The following is a 17,501-nucleotide window of genomic DNA, read 5'->3' as shown; positions in this document are numbered from 1 at the left end:
GATCCCATGCTCAAGCCAGCGACCCCATGCCAAGTTGGCGAGCCCGCGTTCAAACCAGAAGAGCTGGTGCTCAAGCCAGGGACCTTGGGGTGGCGAACCTGGGTCCTCTGCATACCAGGCCGAAGCTCTGTCTGCTGTGTCACCGCCTGATCAGGCAATAAATAAGATACTTTATAAAACCTTAATAAAGAGATTGAATAGATTTGATATCATCATTAAATTAGCTAATGAATAAATTTTTTTCACAGATATATAGTGATTATGAATATGTTAAAATGAAAACATCATATAAGTTATTGTACTTAGCTCACATTTTGGCATTTATTATGAATAATTTAGAATTATGCCTTCATAGAGTAAATGCATATTGGAGTATCTTGACATTCATTTAAGTAAAATCTTTGTTTACCACTTAGACTTGCAGTCTGCTAGCTTAGTTCTGCTGTCATTGCATCTGTTTTCCATTTTAATAGGAGCATGTGAAATGGGTTCATGCTGAAATGGTAAATAAAAACTCCAAGCTAAAGCTAATTTATGTGACTCCAGAGAAAATTGCAAAAAGCAAAATGTTTATGTCAAGACTAGAGAAAGCCCATGAAGCAAAGCGACTGACCCGCATAGCTGTGGATGAGGTTCACTGCTGTAGTCACTGGGGTCATGATTTCAGACCTGGTATGTATTTTGTAACTGGAAAACTTGAGGCTGGGGACTGTTTTCTTACTCAGTTTTACATGGTGGAAAATTCCTGCTTCCATTAAAATTATCCTCTTAGGTAGTTATTTCTCCTTTTATCTTGCCTTAATATAAAGAGAGCCAAATGGCAAAATCTTTAATGTTTTTACTCTGTCCAAGGCAGTGTTTAGCCTAATGGCCTTTATCCTTTGAAGCATATGCTGTTAGCAGATATACTCTTCCACCTTTAGCCATAAAGATTGACTGACCTCTAGGTTCTCCTTCACATCTGTTGAGAAATTTGCATCTGCTTCAAAGCTGTCTTTTTTAGCTGTCATTCCGAGTGTCCTTAGCATCCACTTTAGGCCCTATACCTAGTTAACTCCTCAGTGATGAAGTCCTATGGGATATTTTAGTAGCCCTCCTCTAATCTAATCCTACAGTCATAGCCTGAAACAGGTTACTTAGGCTTGTTCACTACAACAAAAAATCCTAGAAAGTGCTGCTCTATGATTTTGACCTCTTTTTCATCTGAACTTGCTTTTACACATATGGACCCCTGGGTCCTTGAATTTATTGAATCACACTTCCTTGAACTCTACCACCCTACTAGGAGGTCATGAATGACCCAAATTTTCTCTGGCTAAATTCAGTGGTCTTATCTTCATTTTCTTTCCTCTTAACTTCTATAGCATTTTATACTGTTCATCTCTCACCTTTGGTTACTATGATGTAGCTTTTTGAAATTCTGTTCTTTACCAGTCTCACCTTCATTCATCTTCCTTTGCCACCTTCTTAAATATTAATGTTTCCTTTGGTTCTTTTTATTTTATTTTATTTTATTTTATTTTATTTTATTTTATTTTATTTTAGTGAGAGGAGGGGAAGCACAGACAGACTCCTGCATGTGCCCTGACCAGGATCCACCTGGGCAGTGCTCTGCTTATCTGGGGTGTTGCTGTGTTGCAGCCTGAGCTATTTTTTAGTGCCTGAGGCAGAGACCATGGAGCCATCCTCAGTGCCTGGGGCCAGCTTGCTCTAATCAGGCCATGGTTACAGGAGGGAAGGAGAAGAGAGAGAAGTGAGAGGGAGATGGGTAGAGAAGGGAGATGGGCACTTTTGTGTGCCCTGACTGGGAATTGAACTTGGGATATCCACATGCCAGGCCAATGCTCTACCAATGAGCCAACTGGCCAGGGCCTCCCTTTGGTTCTGATCTGTCTTCACCTTTTCTTACACTTCCCTGGGAGTAGTCAACTAGTGGCCTGAAGACAATTTTCACCTTCAGAAATGGGGCACAGATAATTTTTAAAATTTTGATTTAAATGCCTTAGGCAGTACATATATTGTCCTTTCAGATAAGGGCCCTGATATCTTAACCAGACTACTTCACAGTTGTAACATACTGTATAGGCTATTATAGTTTTATAGTATAGTTTCAAGTCTAGACATGTGATACTGCCAACTTTGCTTTTCTCAAGATTGCTTTGGTTGTTTGAGTTTTTGTAGTTCCAAATAAATTTTAGTTCTTTTGTAGTTCCAAATAAATTTTAGTACTATGTTTTGTGAAAAATGTCATTGGAATTTGATTGCATTTTCTCTGTAGATTGCTTAGGGTAGTATTGACATTTTAACAATATTAAGTCTTTGATCCATGAGTACAGTGTATACTTTTATTTATTTGTGTCTTGTTCACTTTTTTATCATGTTTTATAGTTTCAGTTGTATGGGTCTTTTACTGCCATGGTTAATATATTTCTAGGTATTTTATTATTTTTATGCAATTGTAAATGCAATTATTTTCTTAATTTCTCTTTCTGATAGTTTATTATTAGTGTATAGAAACACAAATGATTTTTATATTTGATACTGCTTTGGTATCCTGCAACTTTATTGAATTTGTAGATTAGTTTTAATAGTTGGGTTTTTTTTATGGAATCCTTAGGATTTTCTATGCATTATAACATTATCTGCAAATAATAACAGTTTTACTTTCGTTCTAATTTGGGAGCTTTTTTTTTTTTTCTGACCCAATTGCTCTGGTTAGGATTTCCAAAACTGTTGAATAAAAGTGGAGAGAGGAGCATCCTTGTCTTGTTCATCTTAAAGGAAAAGCTTTCAGTTCTAACTTGGAACCATATAGGGAACATAGCTTCCTGCTTGCTGGTGTTGACAGTAGATCCCAGCAGCACATTTCCCTGTGAGTTAGCCCCACTGAACTGCTTGCTGTTATCTCAGCCTCCTGAGGAATTTCATGCCAGTGTGACTGCAGTATATCTGCTGCTTCCTCTGCCTGGTGCTTTCTTCCTCTCTTCCTAGGGAACTTCTGCTTCTGTAAGACCCAGCTTCCCAAGTGGTGGCTTTCTCCTCTGCTGTTTCATTGCCCTCTACCTTAATTTAGCAATTTCTTTTTCACTTTTCTCCAAATAATTTAAGTATTTATGGACAACTTATCTAGTGATATATGATAGATGTGTATCACCAGCATGAGCCCAGAATGGTTCCCCTGCAGCAGGTTATATAAAAAGCAGTGCCTTCATGGAGCTTTTTCTTGTCTGAACTTGCCCCTCTTGGACGCTCCTGGTGACAGAAGGAGTTAGGTTGATGTCTTCTATCTCTTGTCAGTTGTAATAGATTCAAACACTGTCTCTGTGATCCTCTGTTCAGCTGTTGCAGACCACTGCATAACTTACTGGAAATATTAAGTATTCTCTCTTCAACAGGGAGTTCCACCTATGGCCAAGAATAGTGTTTTCGAAGAACCAGTTCAAAGTGTAATAAAGCCCACCTAGACAAATAGATTAGGCTGATACTGCAGATTTACTGAGATAGATAGCTATGGAAATGAAATTAAAGCAATCATTAATTATCTCCATCATTATAAAAGGCTTAATTTTCTCTGTTCTGTAAAATATAGTAAAAGGCTACTTCGTATTTTCTTTCTTCCAGATTACAAAGCACTTGGTATCTTAAAGCGGCAGTTTCCGAACACAGCACTGATTGGGCTGACGGCGACCGCAACATGTCATGTTTTGAAAGATGTTCAGAAAATACTGTGTGTTGAAAAGTGTTTGACTTTTACAGCTTCTTTTAATCGGCCAAATCTTTATTATGAGGTATATAACTTTTATATCAACTTACAGCTTTCGTGAATCGTTGTGGCAGAGAGGTTACCCTCTCATTATTTTTATTTACATGAGTAACAGTTAACTACATTTGAGTTTTTAAAATCAGGAGGTAAATTATAAGCAGATTCATGAAATGATGATGCCGCCTTGTTAAATTTATGTACATTCTGGTGCAAGGATGGAGAAAAGCATAGATTGACACCAAGGATCCTAATTGTATCCGTATTGAAATTTTAAATTATGAAATAATACAAGATTAATATGCCATTAAAGCAGAATGTATTCTGTATTATGGCTTTGGAGACATACTCAGAATCAGTTTAGTGGTGGAAAATGTGGGACAACAGAAGCTTTATGAGATAGTGTCATACTGTCAGAAAATAAGCAAGAAGCCATGCGCCTTTTCATAACATCAATTAAAGACACACAGTTTGAAAGCCTATGATGTTACTTTGAGTACTTAGAAAAAAAACCTATTCTATTTGTTGTATAACTTTGAAAGTTAAAAAACCTAACAATTGTTTTTTCTTTCTTTTCAATCCTTTTAAGAACAGACTTAATATTTTTCTGAGTTTTTATTAAATAGTTATATGCCATGGTTTATGTTTTTATAAAAGTAGTGCCAGAAATTAAAGTCTTCATCTTTACAAGTTATTCACTGCTTCTATGCCTCCTCATCTCTGGCACATTTAAAAATAAGGATGAAGAAGAGGCTGGGAGGTGGTGGGGTGAGGCAGATGGGATGAGTGAAAGAATAATAGGGAAGAACCACAATGATCATGAAAGAATGCACCTTGAAAGTTGTAAATGACTACTTGGATAGCACTCATTAATTTACAGTTTAATAAGTTAGCTTTTTTTAGGTTCGTCAAAAACCCTCAAACACTGAAGATTTTATTGAGGATATTGTAAAGGTCATTAATGGGAGATACAAAGGGCAATCAGGTAATAAAATAACAAACCAACTTTGAAGACTGAGAGAACTTTCAGAAAGTAACCAATTTGACACTGATATACTGATAAATGATTAGCACCAAAAAATATTAATGCATGGCAGAAGATACTTGAACATTTTATGATAATTTGCTTGGCAATCTTAGAAACTGGGTGTGGCATTTGCTAACAGCACAGACTATGAGTCATAAAACTATCTGATTGATTTTTTGCTTATTTATATATACTGAATTGCTTTAAAGAATGGACCTAATGACACAGTGTTAATTTTCAATAGTACATCTTTAGTAAGTATCCACTGTATATAAGATAGAGGGTTGCCTGACCTGTGGTGGTGCAGTGGATAAAAGCGTCGACCTAGAATGCTGAGGTTGCCGGTTCAAAACCCTGGGCTTGCCCGGTCAAGGCACATATGGGAGTTGAAGCTTCCTGCTCCTCCCCCCTTCTCTCTCTCTCTCTCTCTCTCTCTAAAATGAATAAATAAATAAAAATTATTTAAAAAAAAAAAAAAAAAAAGATAGAGGGTTAAGCACTGATGTTCTGCAGGGACATAAAATATAGTCCCATAGTAAAGAACACATTAACAAAATAAATAAAACATAATATGTTAAATGTAGATGGAGTTGAAAGATATATACATGTGTTACATGTGTTTCAGGATTAATGAATAAGTATTACAGAAGCAAAGACATTGTGTAAAAGTAGTATTTAAACAGTTCTGTAGAATTTGGGGAGATATGAATGTGTACCCCAGGTAAAGGGAGTTCTAGGGTCAAAGAAGTTTGAGAAAGGCTACAACTGGCTATACATCCCTCCGGAGATTCACAGGGTGTGTCTGTTCTAACCAGCCTTGCAAATAAAGAGAGAAGCTTACTTAACGGTTCAGTGCAGTGTTCTTCAAACTCATTTGCACAAGAAACTTTTTCTGGTGGCACACTTGCTAAACATCTTACGTAGCTGTGGGGCTTCTTATGTGTTTGAAGATAAAGTTGGAGAGAAAAAGGGGCAGTGGGATCCAACACATGGCTCAGGGCTCATTTCTGCTTTAGATCAAGCTGGTGAACAAATAGTGAATTATAACAAAAAGCCGTATGTGTTCAGGACCTTGAAATTTTTCATGAATGCTTTTTACCCATGTATTGTATTAATCATTTTCAGTGTTAAAAATTCTCTGCTAAAATATTTGTATATATAATAATTGGATATAATTTTACTACAGGGATCATATATTGCTTTTCTCAGAAGGACTCGGAGCAAGTTACAGTTAGTTTACAGAAACTGGGAATTCGTGCAGGTGCATACCATGCCAGTATGGAACCTGAAGATAAGAGCGAGGTCCACAGAAGATGGTCAGGCAGCGAAGTTCAGGTTAAGTACATACCTTCAATAGAAGCTTAATTCACCTTTAAGAATATTTTAGCTTGATCTAACATATCAACTGTTAAAACATTTAGGTAGTAGTGGCAACCGTTGCATTTGGTATGGGAATTGATAAGCCAGATGTGAGATTTGTTATTCATCATTCAATGAGTAAATCTATGGAAAATTATTACCAAGAGAGTGGACGAGCAGGTATGTATAACTCAACTCCAGAAGTCAGTTTTTAAAAAGCTTTTTTAGAAAACATTATAAATGATGTTTAATAATTTTGTATTTTTAACCTTTATTAGTTACTGTTTTTAGAACAAGTCTTTTTCACAGTTTAATACTTATTTGCCTATGGAGAAATTTTACCTATGTTCTATTAGAGTGTTATGAATTGTTTCTTATGTTTGCTAAGATAGTTTGATGTCCATCTTTGCCTCCTGAATGTTTAATTAGTGGTTTCAATTCTGTAACTTAAATAACTGTATTACTTATAGACACCTTTTTAATTAATAAAACAGTGTTGATTATTCTAGTCATTTTTTAAAACATTTGAGGGCAGTTGTTACAAATTAATTTTCACATTTCTGTTTGAAATTTCTAGATGTATTATACTTAGTGAAGCCTTGCCAGATGACTTTACATATGTGATTTTTACTTGTTTTGAAACTTTGACGTAAACGTGCAATCTCAAGGGCTTTCCCACTGCAGGTCGTGATGACATGAAAGCAGACTGTATTCTGTATTACGGCTTTGGAGACATATTCAGGATCAGTTCAATGGTGGTGATGGAAAATGTGGGACAACAGAAGCTTTATGAGATGGTGTCATACTGTCAGAACATAAGCAAGTAAGCCACATGCCTTTTCATAGCTGCTGTCGATTCAAGACACAGTTTGAAAGCCTATGATGTTACGTTGAGTACTTAGGAAAGCCAGTAAATACATTGGTAGACCATCAAATGCAAATATGTAAAAACACTTGTCTGAAGGGTGAGAACGAGTACAGGAATCTGTAGAGTCTGCCTTAATCTAGAAAGGATAGTCTTTCTCTCTGGTAATTTTCCAAAACTATTTTACTGAGGGTTTTGATGCAAACAGTGAGTTCAAGCCTTTTTTTCCTCTGCTACTGGTACATAGTGACATACTTTGATAGTTTTGTAGAGGTATATAAGAGGTGTCTTGAGTTGAGCTCAGTAATACCTACCAACCATCCTACCAGCTGATGGGCTGATAAAATAATAGAAAGTAGGGTCAAGTTTCTCCTTAAGAAGTCAATTGAAATCTATTAAGGGTGGATTTACTTAGACTACCTGATGGGGACAGCTCCCTGATGGCTTTTATTTTAGTCCTCTTTGTACTCTTACTGCCCATCACATAAAAAGGACTAAAAAAAATGTTTAAGCAGGTACAATAATCTAGTTAAAGAAATGAAAAAATGAAACTTAGATGTCTGGTGGACCCCCCATGAAGCATATTTTGGGGTTTACACTGAAATGGATACTGTAAAATACAAGAAAGTGGTATAAGGAAGATATTTTTTATAGTAAAATATTGAATCTCAAACAACTTCTTAAAAGTTTTGTTTATAGAAAAAATTATGTTTGGTGGGCAACGTCCCAAAAGATACCCTTACATAGCAAAAGAAGTTAAGATTACAAATGGAATTAAGGTTGCTAATCAGCTGCCCTTAAAATAGGGAGATTAGCTTTGCTTATTTGGGTGGGCCCGGTATAATCACAAGCGACCTTCAGTGTGGAAAGAGGCAGAGAGAGAGACGAGGTCAGAATGATGTGATGTGAGGATTCAACCCTCTGGTGTTTGGCTTTAAAGATGAAGGAAAGGTGACCAGGTCTAGAGACTGCAATGCAGGCAGTCTCTAGAAGCCAGAAAAGAAAAGAAAACACACTCTATCCTCAGCAGTGGTAGTCACCCTGGTCCCTACCACCCACTAGTGGGTGTTCCAGCTTTCATGGTGGGCGGTAGCGGAGCAACCAAAGTATAAATAAAAAGATAGATTTAACTATAGTAAGTTGTTTTATAAAGATTTATTCTGCCAAACTTAGTGAAAATCCGACATAAAGTACTTGGTAAGTAATTATTATTATATGCTTTAACTTGCTGTAACTCTGCTTTATAAACTTTATAAATCTCTACTTTATAAATCACCATTACTGTAGAACTGGTGGGTAGTTAGACAGTTTTACTACTAACAGAAAGAAAAGTGGGAGGTAGGTATTAAAAGGTTGACTACCCCTGCTCTAGACCCTCCAAAATAGTCCTGCTGACACCTTGATTTTAACCTAGTAAAACCCATGTCAGACTTTCAGCCTATAGGAACGTAACATCATAAATTTGTGTGTTTTAAGCCACTAAGTGTGTGGTAAGGATATGACAATAATAGGAAACTAATACAATATATAGTCCTATATTTTGAAATACGGATTTTTAAAACTTTATTAGATCACTTAATTTTTATCTCTAAATGTGTTGGCAGATGTCGCCGTGTATTGATAGCTCAACATTTTGATGAAGTGTGGAACTCAGAAGCATGTAACAAAATGTGTGATAATTGCTGTAAAGACATTTGTGAGTTTGTTTTCTTAAACCTTTATAGACTAGTATATATGGGTAGGACTACATAAGAGCAGTATTTGACCCCAAAATAGATTTAAAAGATTAAACAAGATGTGAATAAAATTTTCTAGATTCAAAAGTAACATGGTTTTGAAACAAAGGCAAATAAAAGGAAAAGCCATGTTATATGTATATTTTTATATTTCTGAGGGCATATGCAATTTTTATTTATTTATTTATTTATTTAAATATTTTTCCAAACCTGGAAATGGGGAGGCAGTCAGACAGACTCCCTCATGAGCCCTACCGGGGGCGATGCTCTGTCCATCTTGGGGCATTGCTCTGCCGCAATCAGAGTCATTCAAGCACCTGAGGCAGAGGCCACAGAGCCATCCTCAGCGCCTGGGCAAACTTTGCTCCAGTGGAGCCTTGGCTGTGGGAGGGGAAGAGAGAGACAGAGGAAGGAGGGGGGAGGGGTGGAGAAGCAGATGGGCGCTTCTCCTGTGTGCCCTGGCCGGGAATCGAACCCGGGACTCCTGCACACCAGGTCGACGCTCTACCACTGAGCCAACCGGCCAGGGCCTGCATGTGCAAATTTTAAGAAGCAAAGAAAAAAGTTTTAAGTCATCTGAATAGAAATACTATTTAAATAAGAAAAGGCTAGTGAGTCATTTTTGATGCAGATAATGGCTAATTACCCTCAAGACACTAATTTATCAGGGTTTTAGAACTGTATTTTAACTTTATTTCATCCTGTGTATATGTGTTACATTTGAAGAACTGGACTAATCAGTTCCTCACTGAGTTCTCATGCCTTGGTGAAGGTCATCACAATTTTAACTTTGCAGCTAAACTTGTTTATGAGTTTTGTTAACCAAATTAACAAGAGTCTGATATATAAAACCAAGTGCTAATGAATAATCAATAATAGGGCATATCTGTCTAGGACATTCTTGTCTTTAAATGAGTGGCTGCGAAGCCATACTGGTTTTCGGAATATTGCTTATGAGCACACATCAGGTAACTTATGCAGAATAGACTGACTCTCCTATAAACACCTCTTAGTATCTGCTGTCACCATGTCTGGTGGACACTCTGGTTCCTGGAGCATACCCAAAGGCCTTCCGATAACCAGGTAATTGTCTTTACATCACTGCAAATTCCAGAGTCTTGAAGAGCCTACAACTTAGGTAGTTTAGTGCTAGAGACTTGGGGAATAACCTAGTTTTAACTCAGAATACATTATTGAATCAGTGTTTAGGGTGGTTCACATTGATGGCTTGTTTTCAAACCAGTTTAATCACTTAGGATAGACAATCTTTGCCCTAATTTCTAAATCCTAATTGCATGTAACCTGTTTCTTTCATTATAGCATTTGAAAGGAAGAACGTAACAGCCTACTGCAGAGATCTAATCAAAATCCTGCAGCAGGCAGAGGACATGAATGAAAAGCTCACCCCACTGAAATTGATTGATTCTTGGATGGGAAAGGGAGCAGCAAAATTGAGAGTAGCAGGTGTTGCTCCTCCCACACTTCCTCGTGAAGACCTTGAGAAAATTATTGTGCACTTTCTTCTACTGCAATATCTTAAGTATATACAAACCCATTTCTTGTCTTTTGTGTGGTCTTTTTTATTTAAAAAAAAAAACAGTACACTATATTTTTATATTTTATTCATGGAAAAGATTATATTATATTCTTCCGAAAAGATTACTTTGAAGAAAACTAATTTGTGTATATAACAATAACAATTATAGAATATATATAATTTTTACATATATCACATCATTTAATCTTACAACTTTGAGAGATGATAATAGACATTCTCATTACCTTAATTTTAGAAATAGAGCAACTAAGACTACCGTAGTTATGTATCAGCAGATCCATAAATAGGAGCTATGTAAAATTTAAGAAGTGGTTAAATGTCCAAAACCAATAGCATTAGAGTGATGGATTATTCAATCACAAGAGTTAAAAATGGGTAAAGTAAAATATTTTCCTCCACAAACCATGATGCATTTTCATGACTTGCTCATTTTTATAATTGTAACTAAACTAATGGTTTTACAGTTGTTGCATGTGAACTTAAAACACTATAAAAATTTATCTAGTTTCAGCTATAATTAATTATATATTAAAGCACAAAACTAAAATATATTTTATAAATATAATTGCATTTTTATAGTATAATTTCCATTATTTCATATCAATGTATTATTTAAAATTATTGTACTTATACCGTATTATTCGCTCCATAAGACACACCTAGGATTTTATAAGGAGGAAAATTAAAAAAACATCAGAACCAAATGATGTATTAAAATATTTAATGAAATATACCACAATAATATTTCAACAATGTAAACTGAACAGCAGTATTAACAACCATTAGCACTGTTATTAACAAATGAGAAGAGACTTTAATGTTTAAATAAATACTCTTATAGTTGTTCAGGAACTCTCAACACGTAACCCCCCCCCCCAAAAAAAAACAAAAAACAAACACAAACAAACATTCGCTCCATAAGACGCACGGGCATCTTCCCATCCAGTTTTGGGGAAAAAAGTGCATCTTATGGAGTGAAAAATACGGTATTTTTATAAATTTCAGTTTGTTTTCTGTAATTACTCAAAACCCTTCTGATTTGGTGGCTTTTATATTCTGCAGAGAAGACTACAGTTTTACAGCTTATGCTACGATTTCATATTTGAAAATAGGACCTAAAGCTAATCTTCTGAACAATGAGGCACATGTCATTAATATGCAAGTAAAGAAGTCCACGCAGAGCTGTTTCAGGGTAATTGACTTAATTTTCAAGTATTTTAAAAATACATTAAAGCCTATAGATGCTTTTTAAAAAAATTATTAATTTTAATGTGTTAACAGCTTATATTGAGTATAAGACCCTCACCCCCATGTCCCCCACTACACCCCCTTTGCCCCCTCCCCCAACTCCCTTCCCTCTTCTGTCCTGTTATCTGTATCTACATATATATATATATATATATGTATAATTTCACTAATCCCTTCACCTTCTCATCCCCCTGACAGCTGTCTCTTTGCTCCCTGTGACCCTGCCTCTGCCTCTATTCCGTTTCTTAGTTCACTTTGTTCATTAGACTCTAGATATAAGTCAGATAATATATTTGTCTTTCTCTACCTGGCTTATTTCACTTGAAAAATAATGCATGATAAGGTCCAGGCCCATCTGTGCCACTGAAAAGGTAAGATTTCCTTTTTCATGGCCACATAGTATTCCACTGTGTGTATGTACCTGGCTCTTTATTCCACTTGTTCACTGATGGACACTTTGGCGGTTTCCAGATCTTAGCTATTGTAAACAATGCTGCCATAAACATGGGGGTGCATATCTTCTTTTGAAACAGTGATTTGGTATTCTTAGGATATATCCCTAAAACTGGGATAGCTGGATCAAAAGGCAGTTCCATTTATAATTTTTTGTGGAAACGACATACTGTTTTCCACAGTGGCTGCACCAGTCTGCATTCCCACCAGCAGTGCAGGAGGGTTCCCCTTTCTCCACACCCTCGCCAGCACTTGACTTGTTGTTTCTTAATTTGCTAATGAGAGCCATTCTGATAGGTGGGAGGTTTTTAATTTGCATTTCTCTGATGATTAGTGATGTTAAACATTTTTTCATGTCTATTAGCAATCTGTATGTCTTCTTTGGAGAAGTGTCTATTCAATTCCTTTGCCCATTTTTTAATTGGATTTTTTACCTTGCTGGTGTTGAGTTTTAGAAGTTCTTTATAAATTTTGGTTATTAACCCCTTACCAGACGTATTGGCAAATATGTTCTCCCGTACTGTGTGTTGTCTTTTTATTTTGTTAATGATGTCTTTTGCTGTGCAAAAGCTTTTTAGTTTGATATTTTATTTCGTCCTTTATTTCACTTGCCCATGGAGATAAATCGGCACAAATATTGCTATGAGAGATATCGAGAGCTTACTGCCTGTTTTCTTCCATGATGTTTATGGTTTTGTGACTTACATTTAAGTCTTTTATCCATTTTGAGTTTTTTTTGTGAATGGTGTAAGTGGTCTAGTTTCATTTTTTTGCATGTACCTGTCCAATTTTCCCAACACCATTTATTAAAGAGACTATCATTACTCCATTGTATGCTTTTACCTCCTTTGTCAAATATCAATTGACCATATAGGTGTGGGTTTATTTCTGGGTTCTCTGTTCTGTTCTATTGAGCCATATGCCTATTCTTATGCCAGTACCAAGCTATTTGATTACTATGGCCTTGCATAGTAGCACTATAGCTAGTGCTCGGGTTACGACCACGATTGATTCCAACAGACTGGTCATAACACAATTTGGTCATAAGTTGAGTAGGAAATATGTACAGTACTGTGAAATTATGTTATAAAAATCTTTAAGTCATTTTATCATAATTTTTTTTCATTATTGTTATATACTATAATTTTCTTTGTTCATTTTATGCCATTTGTATCATTTCTACACCATTTTGTTTCTTATTTTTACATTCGTCAGGTTTAAGTAAAACACTGCATTACCAGTACAACTGGTTTAATATTTGCAAAGACAATTTCCTCTTGATAGACATCTTGGGAGGGGTTTGATGAAAAATATCCAAGACACAAAACACAAAGTGCTGTACCGAGTCTGAGATAACAGTTGAAATGGTGCATGCGGAGATGGTAGTGCTGCCGGAAGCTGGTCCGCACTGTCGTATGCCCGGCTGGGCAACACTTGCGCTGCCAGACGCAGAGCAGTCGTGGCTAGTGATTGTGGTTGTAAAGTCGAATGGTCGTAAGTTGCATAGGTCATAAGTTGATATTTGTAACTTGATATCAGGAAGTGTGAAACCACCCACTTTATTCTTTTTATTAAAGATTTGTCTGTGAACCAGATGCAGCCATCAAAAGAGCCACATATGGCTCGCGAACCATAGGTTTCCGACCCCTGGTCTAGAGCCTGTAGCAAATCAGGGATTAGGAAGGGTGGTGGGTGTAGCTCCGCCCCTTGGCCCCAGGTGTCAAGCCTTTGCAGAATTTTTTCACAGACCTCAGTAGAATATGGCCCCAGGAGTCCAGTAGGTGTGGCCTGCCTGCACTCCAGACAGTTTCTACTGAGTCATCAGTGAGGTGGAATTATCAGTCTTAGACTCAGGAGCATGTGGGGGAAAGCTCCAGCCTCAACATCAGAAAACTTAGTCACTGATGTGCCCCCTACTTCTTGGCTTCTGTGTATGACCCAGTTTCCATGAGGGTCAGGACAGACTCCTGATGGCCGAGCAATTGCTTTTCCCCAGGCTGATGTCACTCAGAGGTGACTACTTCACCCAGGAAAGAGGCGACTACAGTAGAGAGTGACTCAGCACAGGGGTTCTGGTGGCTGTCCCCCACAATGTCTCTTCCTGGCCCTCTAAATTTACTTTCTCCTCATATAACTCTAATCCTCTCAGCTCTCCCTCCACCAGAGCCCTGGGTAAGTGGCTGTGAACAAGATTTTCTGTGTGGGCCCTTTAAAACAGAGCCTGCATCTCCAAAAGCTCCATCTTTCTCACAGACAGAAACTGGTTCTTTTCAACTCCAAATGCTCTGTGGGTCCTTTTCTAGGCTCTGGGGCTCTAGGCTGGGGCTCCGGGCTGAGTACCCACACCTCTTAGGGCAACCCATCCACTGTGAGAGTCCCTCTGGACCCTCAGCCTCTGCTTGCTCCTGGGAGTGGGGCAGCCCTTTCCTTGTCTTTGCCCTTCCTACCAGACTTGGTGTGACTTCTTTGTGATACTTGGTTATATAATCCTCTTTGTTTGTTTAGTCCAAAATTGGTTTTTCAGGTGTTTGTTCTTAAATTAAGTTGTAATCCAATTTGGTCCTGGGAGGTGGCAGTTGATACATTTGCCTAATCTGTCGCCATCTTGGAATTTTTCTGGATGCTTTTCTCTAACTTGTACTCTCCTAGGTCCAATTGTCCATAGGAAGAGGTAAGTCAGTGTTTTTTAGACTCTGCATATGGGAATCATTAAGACAAAAAATTTAGACTAGCCTTTTAATATCAACTTAGAACTTTCTAACCTTTTGGAATGAATACTTCATTTTAATGTTTAATCTTTGTGATGCACCCTGTCCTCATACTTGCTGTGATCAATGTTCGTTGAGAAGTCTGTCTCTGAGGCAGAAAGCCTGCCATGCACTATTGTGTCTAAGGACACTTCAGGTGTTCTTTAGTGTTTCTCTTACAGCATTGACCCTTTTATTCAAGATGGGACTCATATTTGAGTAGAAATCTGAAGATAAAAAAACAGACTACTGGATACTTAAAGAGCTAACTGATAGATTGATAGAAGGACTATTGAGAATATTCATCTGAGAGAATAGCTGAATTTTTATCAGTGCTTGTTATTGTGTTGTAGGTTGTATCATCTCAAACTGGTCATACTGAAGAAACGGATAAAAAGAGGGAAGGAAAAAGTTTGAGTAACTTCCAGAAGAAGTCTGCAAACATACTTCAGCAATCTGATTCTAAGACTACAGGGCCTAAGAAAAGAAAAGTTGATGATGCATGAGATGAGTGTTTCTAAATTTTCCAAGAAAAGAATAGTTTTATGCATGCATGTACTATATTTGTATAGTTAAAGTTTAAATTTTAAGACACTTTTCATTAATATTTTATACATATGGACAGTTTCCTCAAATTTGCCATCTAAATTAATGAAAGACTTCTTGAGTGAAAAACTTACAATAAAGTCAAAACTGACTCAATTTAAAATGTCTTTATTCATTTATATGGTGGTAATATCCTCTATAAAACTATATTTGTCTTCATAGCAAGCTTAGCTAGAAAATTCATGTGTTTCTTTTTTATCTCATGTCAATATGAAACAAGGTACAGGATGGAAAAATCAATTTTAATAGGCATTATTAAATAATTTCACACATACACAGGATCTTGGGAAAATGCTTAAAATTTGAGATGAACGATAAATGTGGGCACATGAATATTCCATATACACCAATGAACTTAATAGATGTGTTTTCACTGATTTCGGTAATCAGCTTGCTTTCTGTGAATATTTAAATACACAATTCCAAACCTTCCAGCTCCTAGTGAAGGGCTTTGTCTTTTTGAATTTTCTCCAACTGATTTTTTCCAGCTGCTTTCCGGTTGCTTATTCTTTCAGTTCAGTTGCATTCAGTTTCTTTAGGTTCCTGATTTTTTGTCTACCTCAGGGTCTCCAGAAGTTGACTGAGAGACAGTATTTTGTGCGAAGCGCTGGGGTAGGAAGAGGTGCCAAATCTGTACATATGGCACTTCGCTTCCTGCTTTGCAGCTTTTTAATTTTCATGTTTCCTTTGATTTTTGAGGGCTGTTTTTGATGACAGCTTGTCATTTTCTGGCTTGGTTTCATATTCTGAGGTGGTTCCTCCTCATGTAGTTTGGAATTGGTGATTGGTTTACTTCTTAAAGCTGGGGGTTGATAAGCTGTTGCAGCTTTGGGTTCTTCCCTGGGTATGTCACTGGGAACTGCTTGGTAAGTTACTGTTTTTGCTGGAAATACTCTGTCTAAATATGACTGCCAGGAGACCTGCCACTGTTCTGCATTTGATGGTACCTCATACATGCTTAAGACGGTGCCAGTGTAATGCCAAATATTGAACCTATTATTAACATGCAACCTGGGGGCATATTTGGCTGTTAAAATATGCTCACCATCTGGGCACCAAGCAAAATACGTATATAGAATCAGAGGCCACTGGTTTAGAAGTAAGTTTGTAGTTTTTAACATCCCATACTTCCATCTGTCCCCTTAAGTTTCCAAATCCAGGCAGCACTAATACATGTCCATGGGGATTATAGTAGGCTGCATCAGGAGGACTGATTCTGAGGTCAAATACAGGGTCACATTTCAAGTTTAAAACTCACTTTGGCAGGCATGGAATCATACACAGCACAGAATTCAGTAGAACTAGAATTCCAAGGTCAATAGTAAATGGGGCCATTTTTTTGGTACCTGCACTATAGTACTCTCCCTGTTGGTTGCAATGTAGTGCAGCATCTGTTCCCCATAGTAGGAAGCTCCTGTCTTGTCAACATCTGTACTCGCTATTACCAACACAGTAGCAGCTTTTTTATTCCATAGCATTGTAACCTTACCTTCCTTAAAGAAACTTATTGGCTAAAGCTGCATGAGGTCCATGGAAGTTGGGGCACTGATGTCATCTAACAAATGAAGGTGCACCTTTCCTTCCTGTAATGTAATAGCCACCTTGTATGGTTGGGGTTCAGGTGATAACACAAAATCATTCATTTTTTGCAAATGCAACTTATTTGCAATTGTATTGAAAATTGTTATTTTCAAAGAACTGTTAACATTTTGGGCACAAAGAGTTTCATCTGACCAGGATGGACACCAACTTTGCATCTTTATCTGGATAAAAGACTTCAAACATGCCCATGTTTCACGTCGTAAAGGTGTAGGTTGGAATCCCAGCTGTGCCATCTTTAGAAGCAGTATAAGGCTGCCACGTTGCCAGGACAGTGTTTTCTGGTGAGAACCCAAGGCAAACTGCCTTTGGGAGGTCGAAGCCATGCAGCAGTCCCTTATTAGCCATATTAATAATATTTTTCTCCATTGCCCCAGGCAAACAAGGTCCCATCCTTATTAAAGGTGTAGACTTTACATTTCCCAGATTCCTTTGGAAACACTGTACTTTCTGTAAAATGTGGTGGTCCATTCACCATGTACAGTCTTTCTGATCCGCGGGCTATTAGGAGGAGCATGGACAGTGCCATCTTGTCCTGGAAAA

The 17,501-nt window shown here is 37.2% G+C and overlaps 1 protein-coding gene and 1 pseudogene across 2 annotated transcripts in view; one reads left to right on the top strand and one right to left on the bottom strand.

The window, feature by feature from the left end:
• The window catches only part of RECQL (RecQ like helicase), a 38,145-nt gene extending 22,880 nt beyond the window's left edge, over positions 1-15,265 (top strand). For both annotated transcript variants that reach the window (XM_066264594.1, XM_066264595.1), the window contains exons 6-15: positions 474-672; positions 3,622-3,788; positions 4,664-4,745; positions 5,974-6,122; positions 6,209-6,326; positions 6,831-6,969; positions 8,616-8,707; positions 10,068-10,287; positions 11,368-11,497; positions 15,107-15,265. In XM_066264594.1, the coding sequence (XP_066120691.1) occupies positions 474-672; positions 3,622-3,788; positions 4,664-4,745; positions 5,974-6,122; positions 6,209-6,326; positions 6,831-6,969; positions 8,616-8,707; positions 10,068-10,287; positions 11,368-11,497; positions 15,107-15,259 (1,449 nt within the window). In that variant the 3' untranslated portion in view covers positions 15,260-15,265. The remainder of the gene's footprint in view (positions 1-473; positions 673-3,621; positions 3,789-4,663; positions 4,746-5,973; positions 6,123-6,208; positions 6,327-6,830; positions 6,970-8,615; positions 8,708-10,067; positions 10,288-11,367; positions 11,498-15,106) is intronic.
• A 502-nt stretch (positions 15,266-15,767) lies between these two features.
• On the bottom strand, positions 15,768-17,494 carry LOC136328392 (eukaryotic translation initiation factor 2A pseudogene; annotated as a pseudogene).
• Between the last annotated feature and the right edge of the window lie 7 nt (positions 17,495-17,501).

The sequence above is a fragment of the Saccopteryx bilineata genome, chromosome 1 (assembly GCF_036850765.1).
Source record: "Saccopteryx bilineata isolate mSacBil1 chromosome 1, mSacBil1_pri_phased_curated, whole genome shotgun sequence".
In the NCBI taxonomy this organism is placed as follows: domain Eukaryota; kingdom Metazoa; phylum Chordata; class Mammalia; order Chiroptera; family Emballonuridae; genus Saccopteryx; species Saccopteryx bilineata.
Note: the sequence above shows the minus strand (reverse complement) of the source record. Positions and strands in the feature narration are given on the sequence as shown.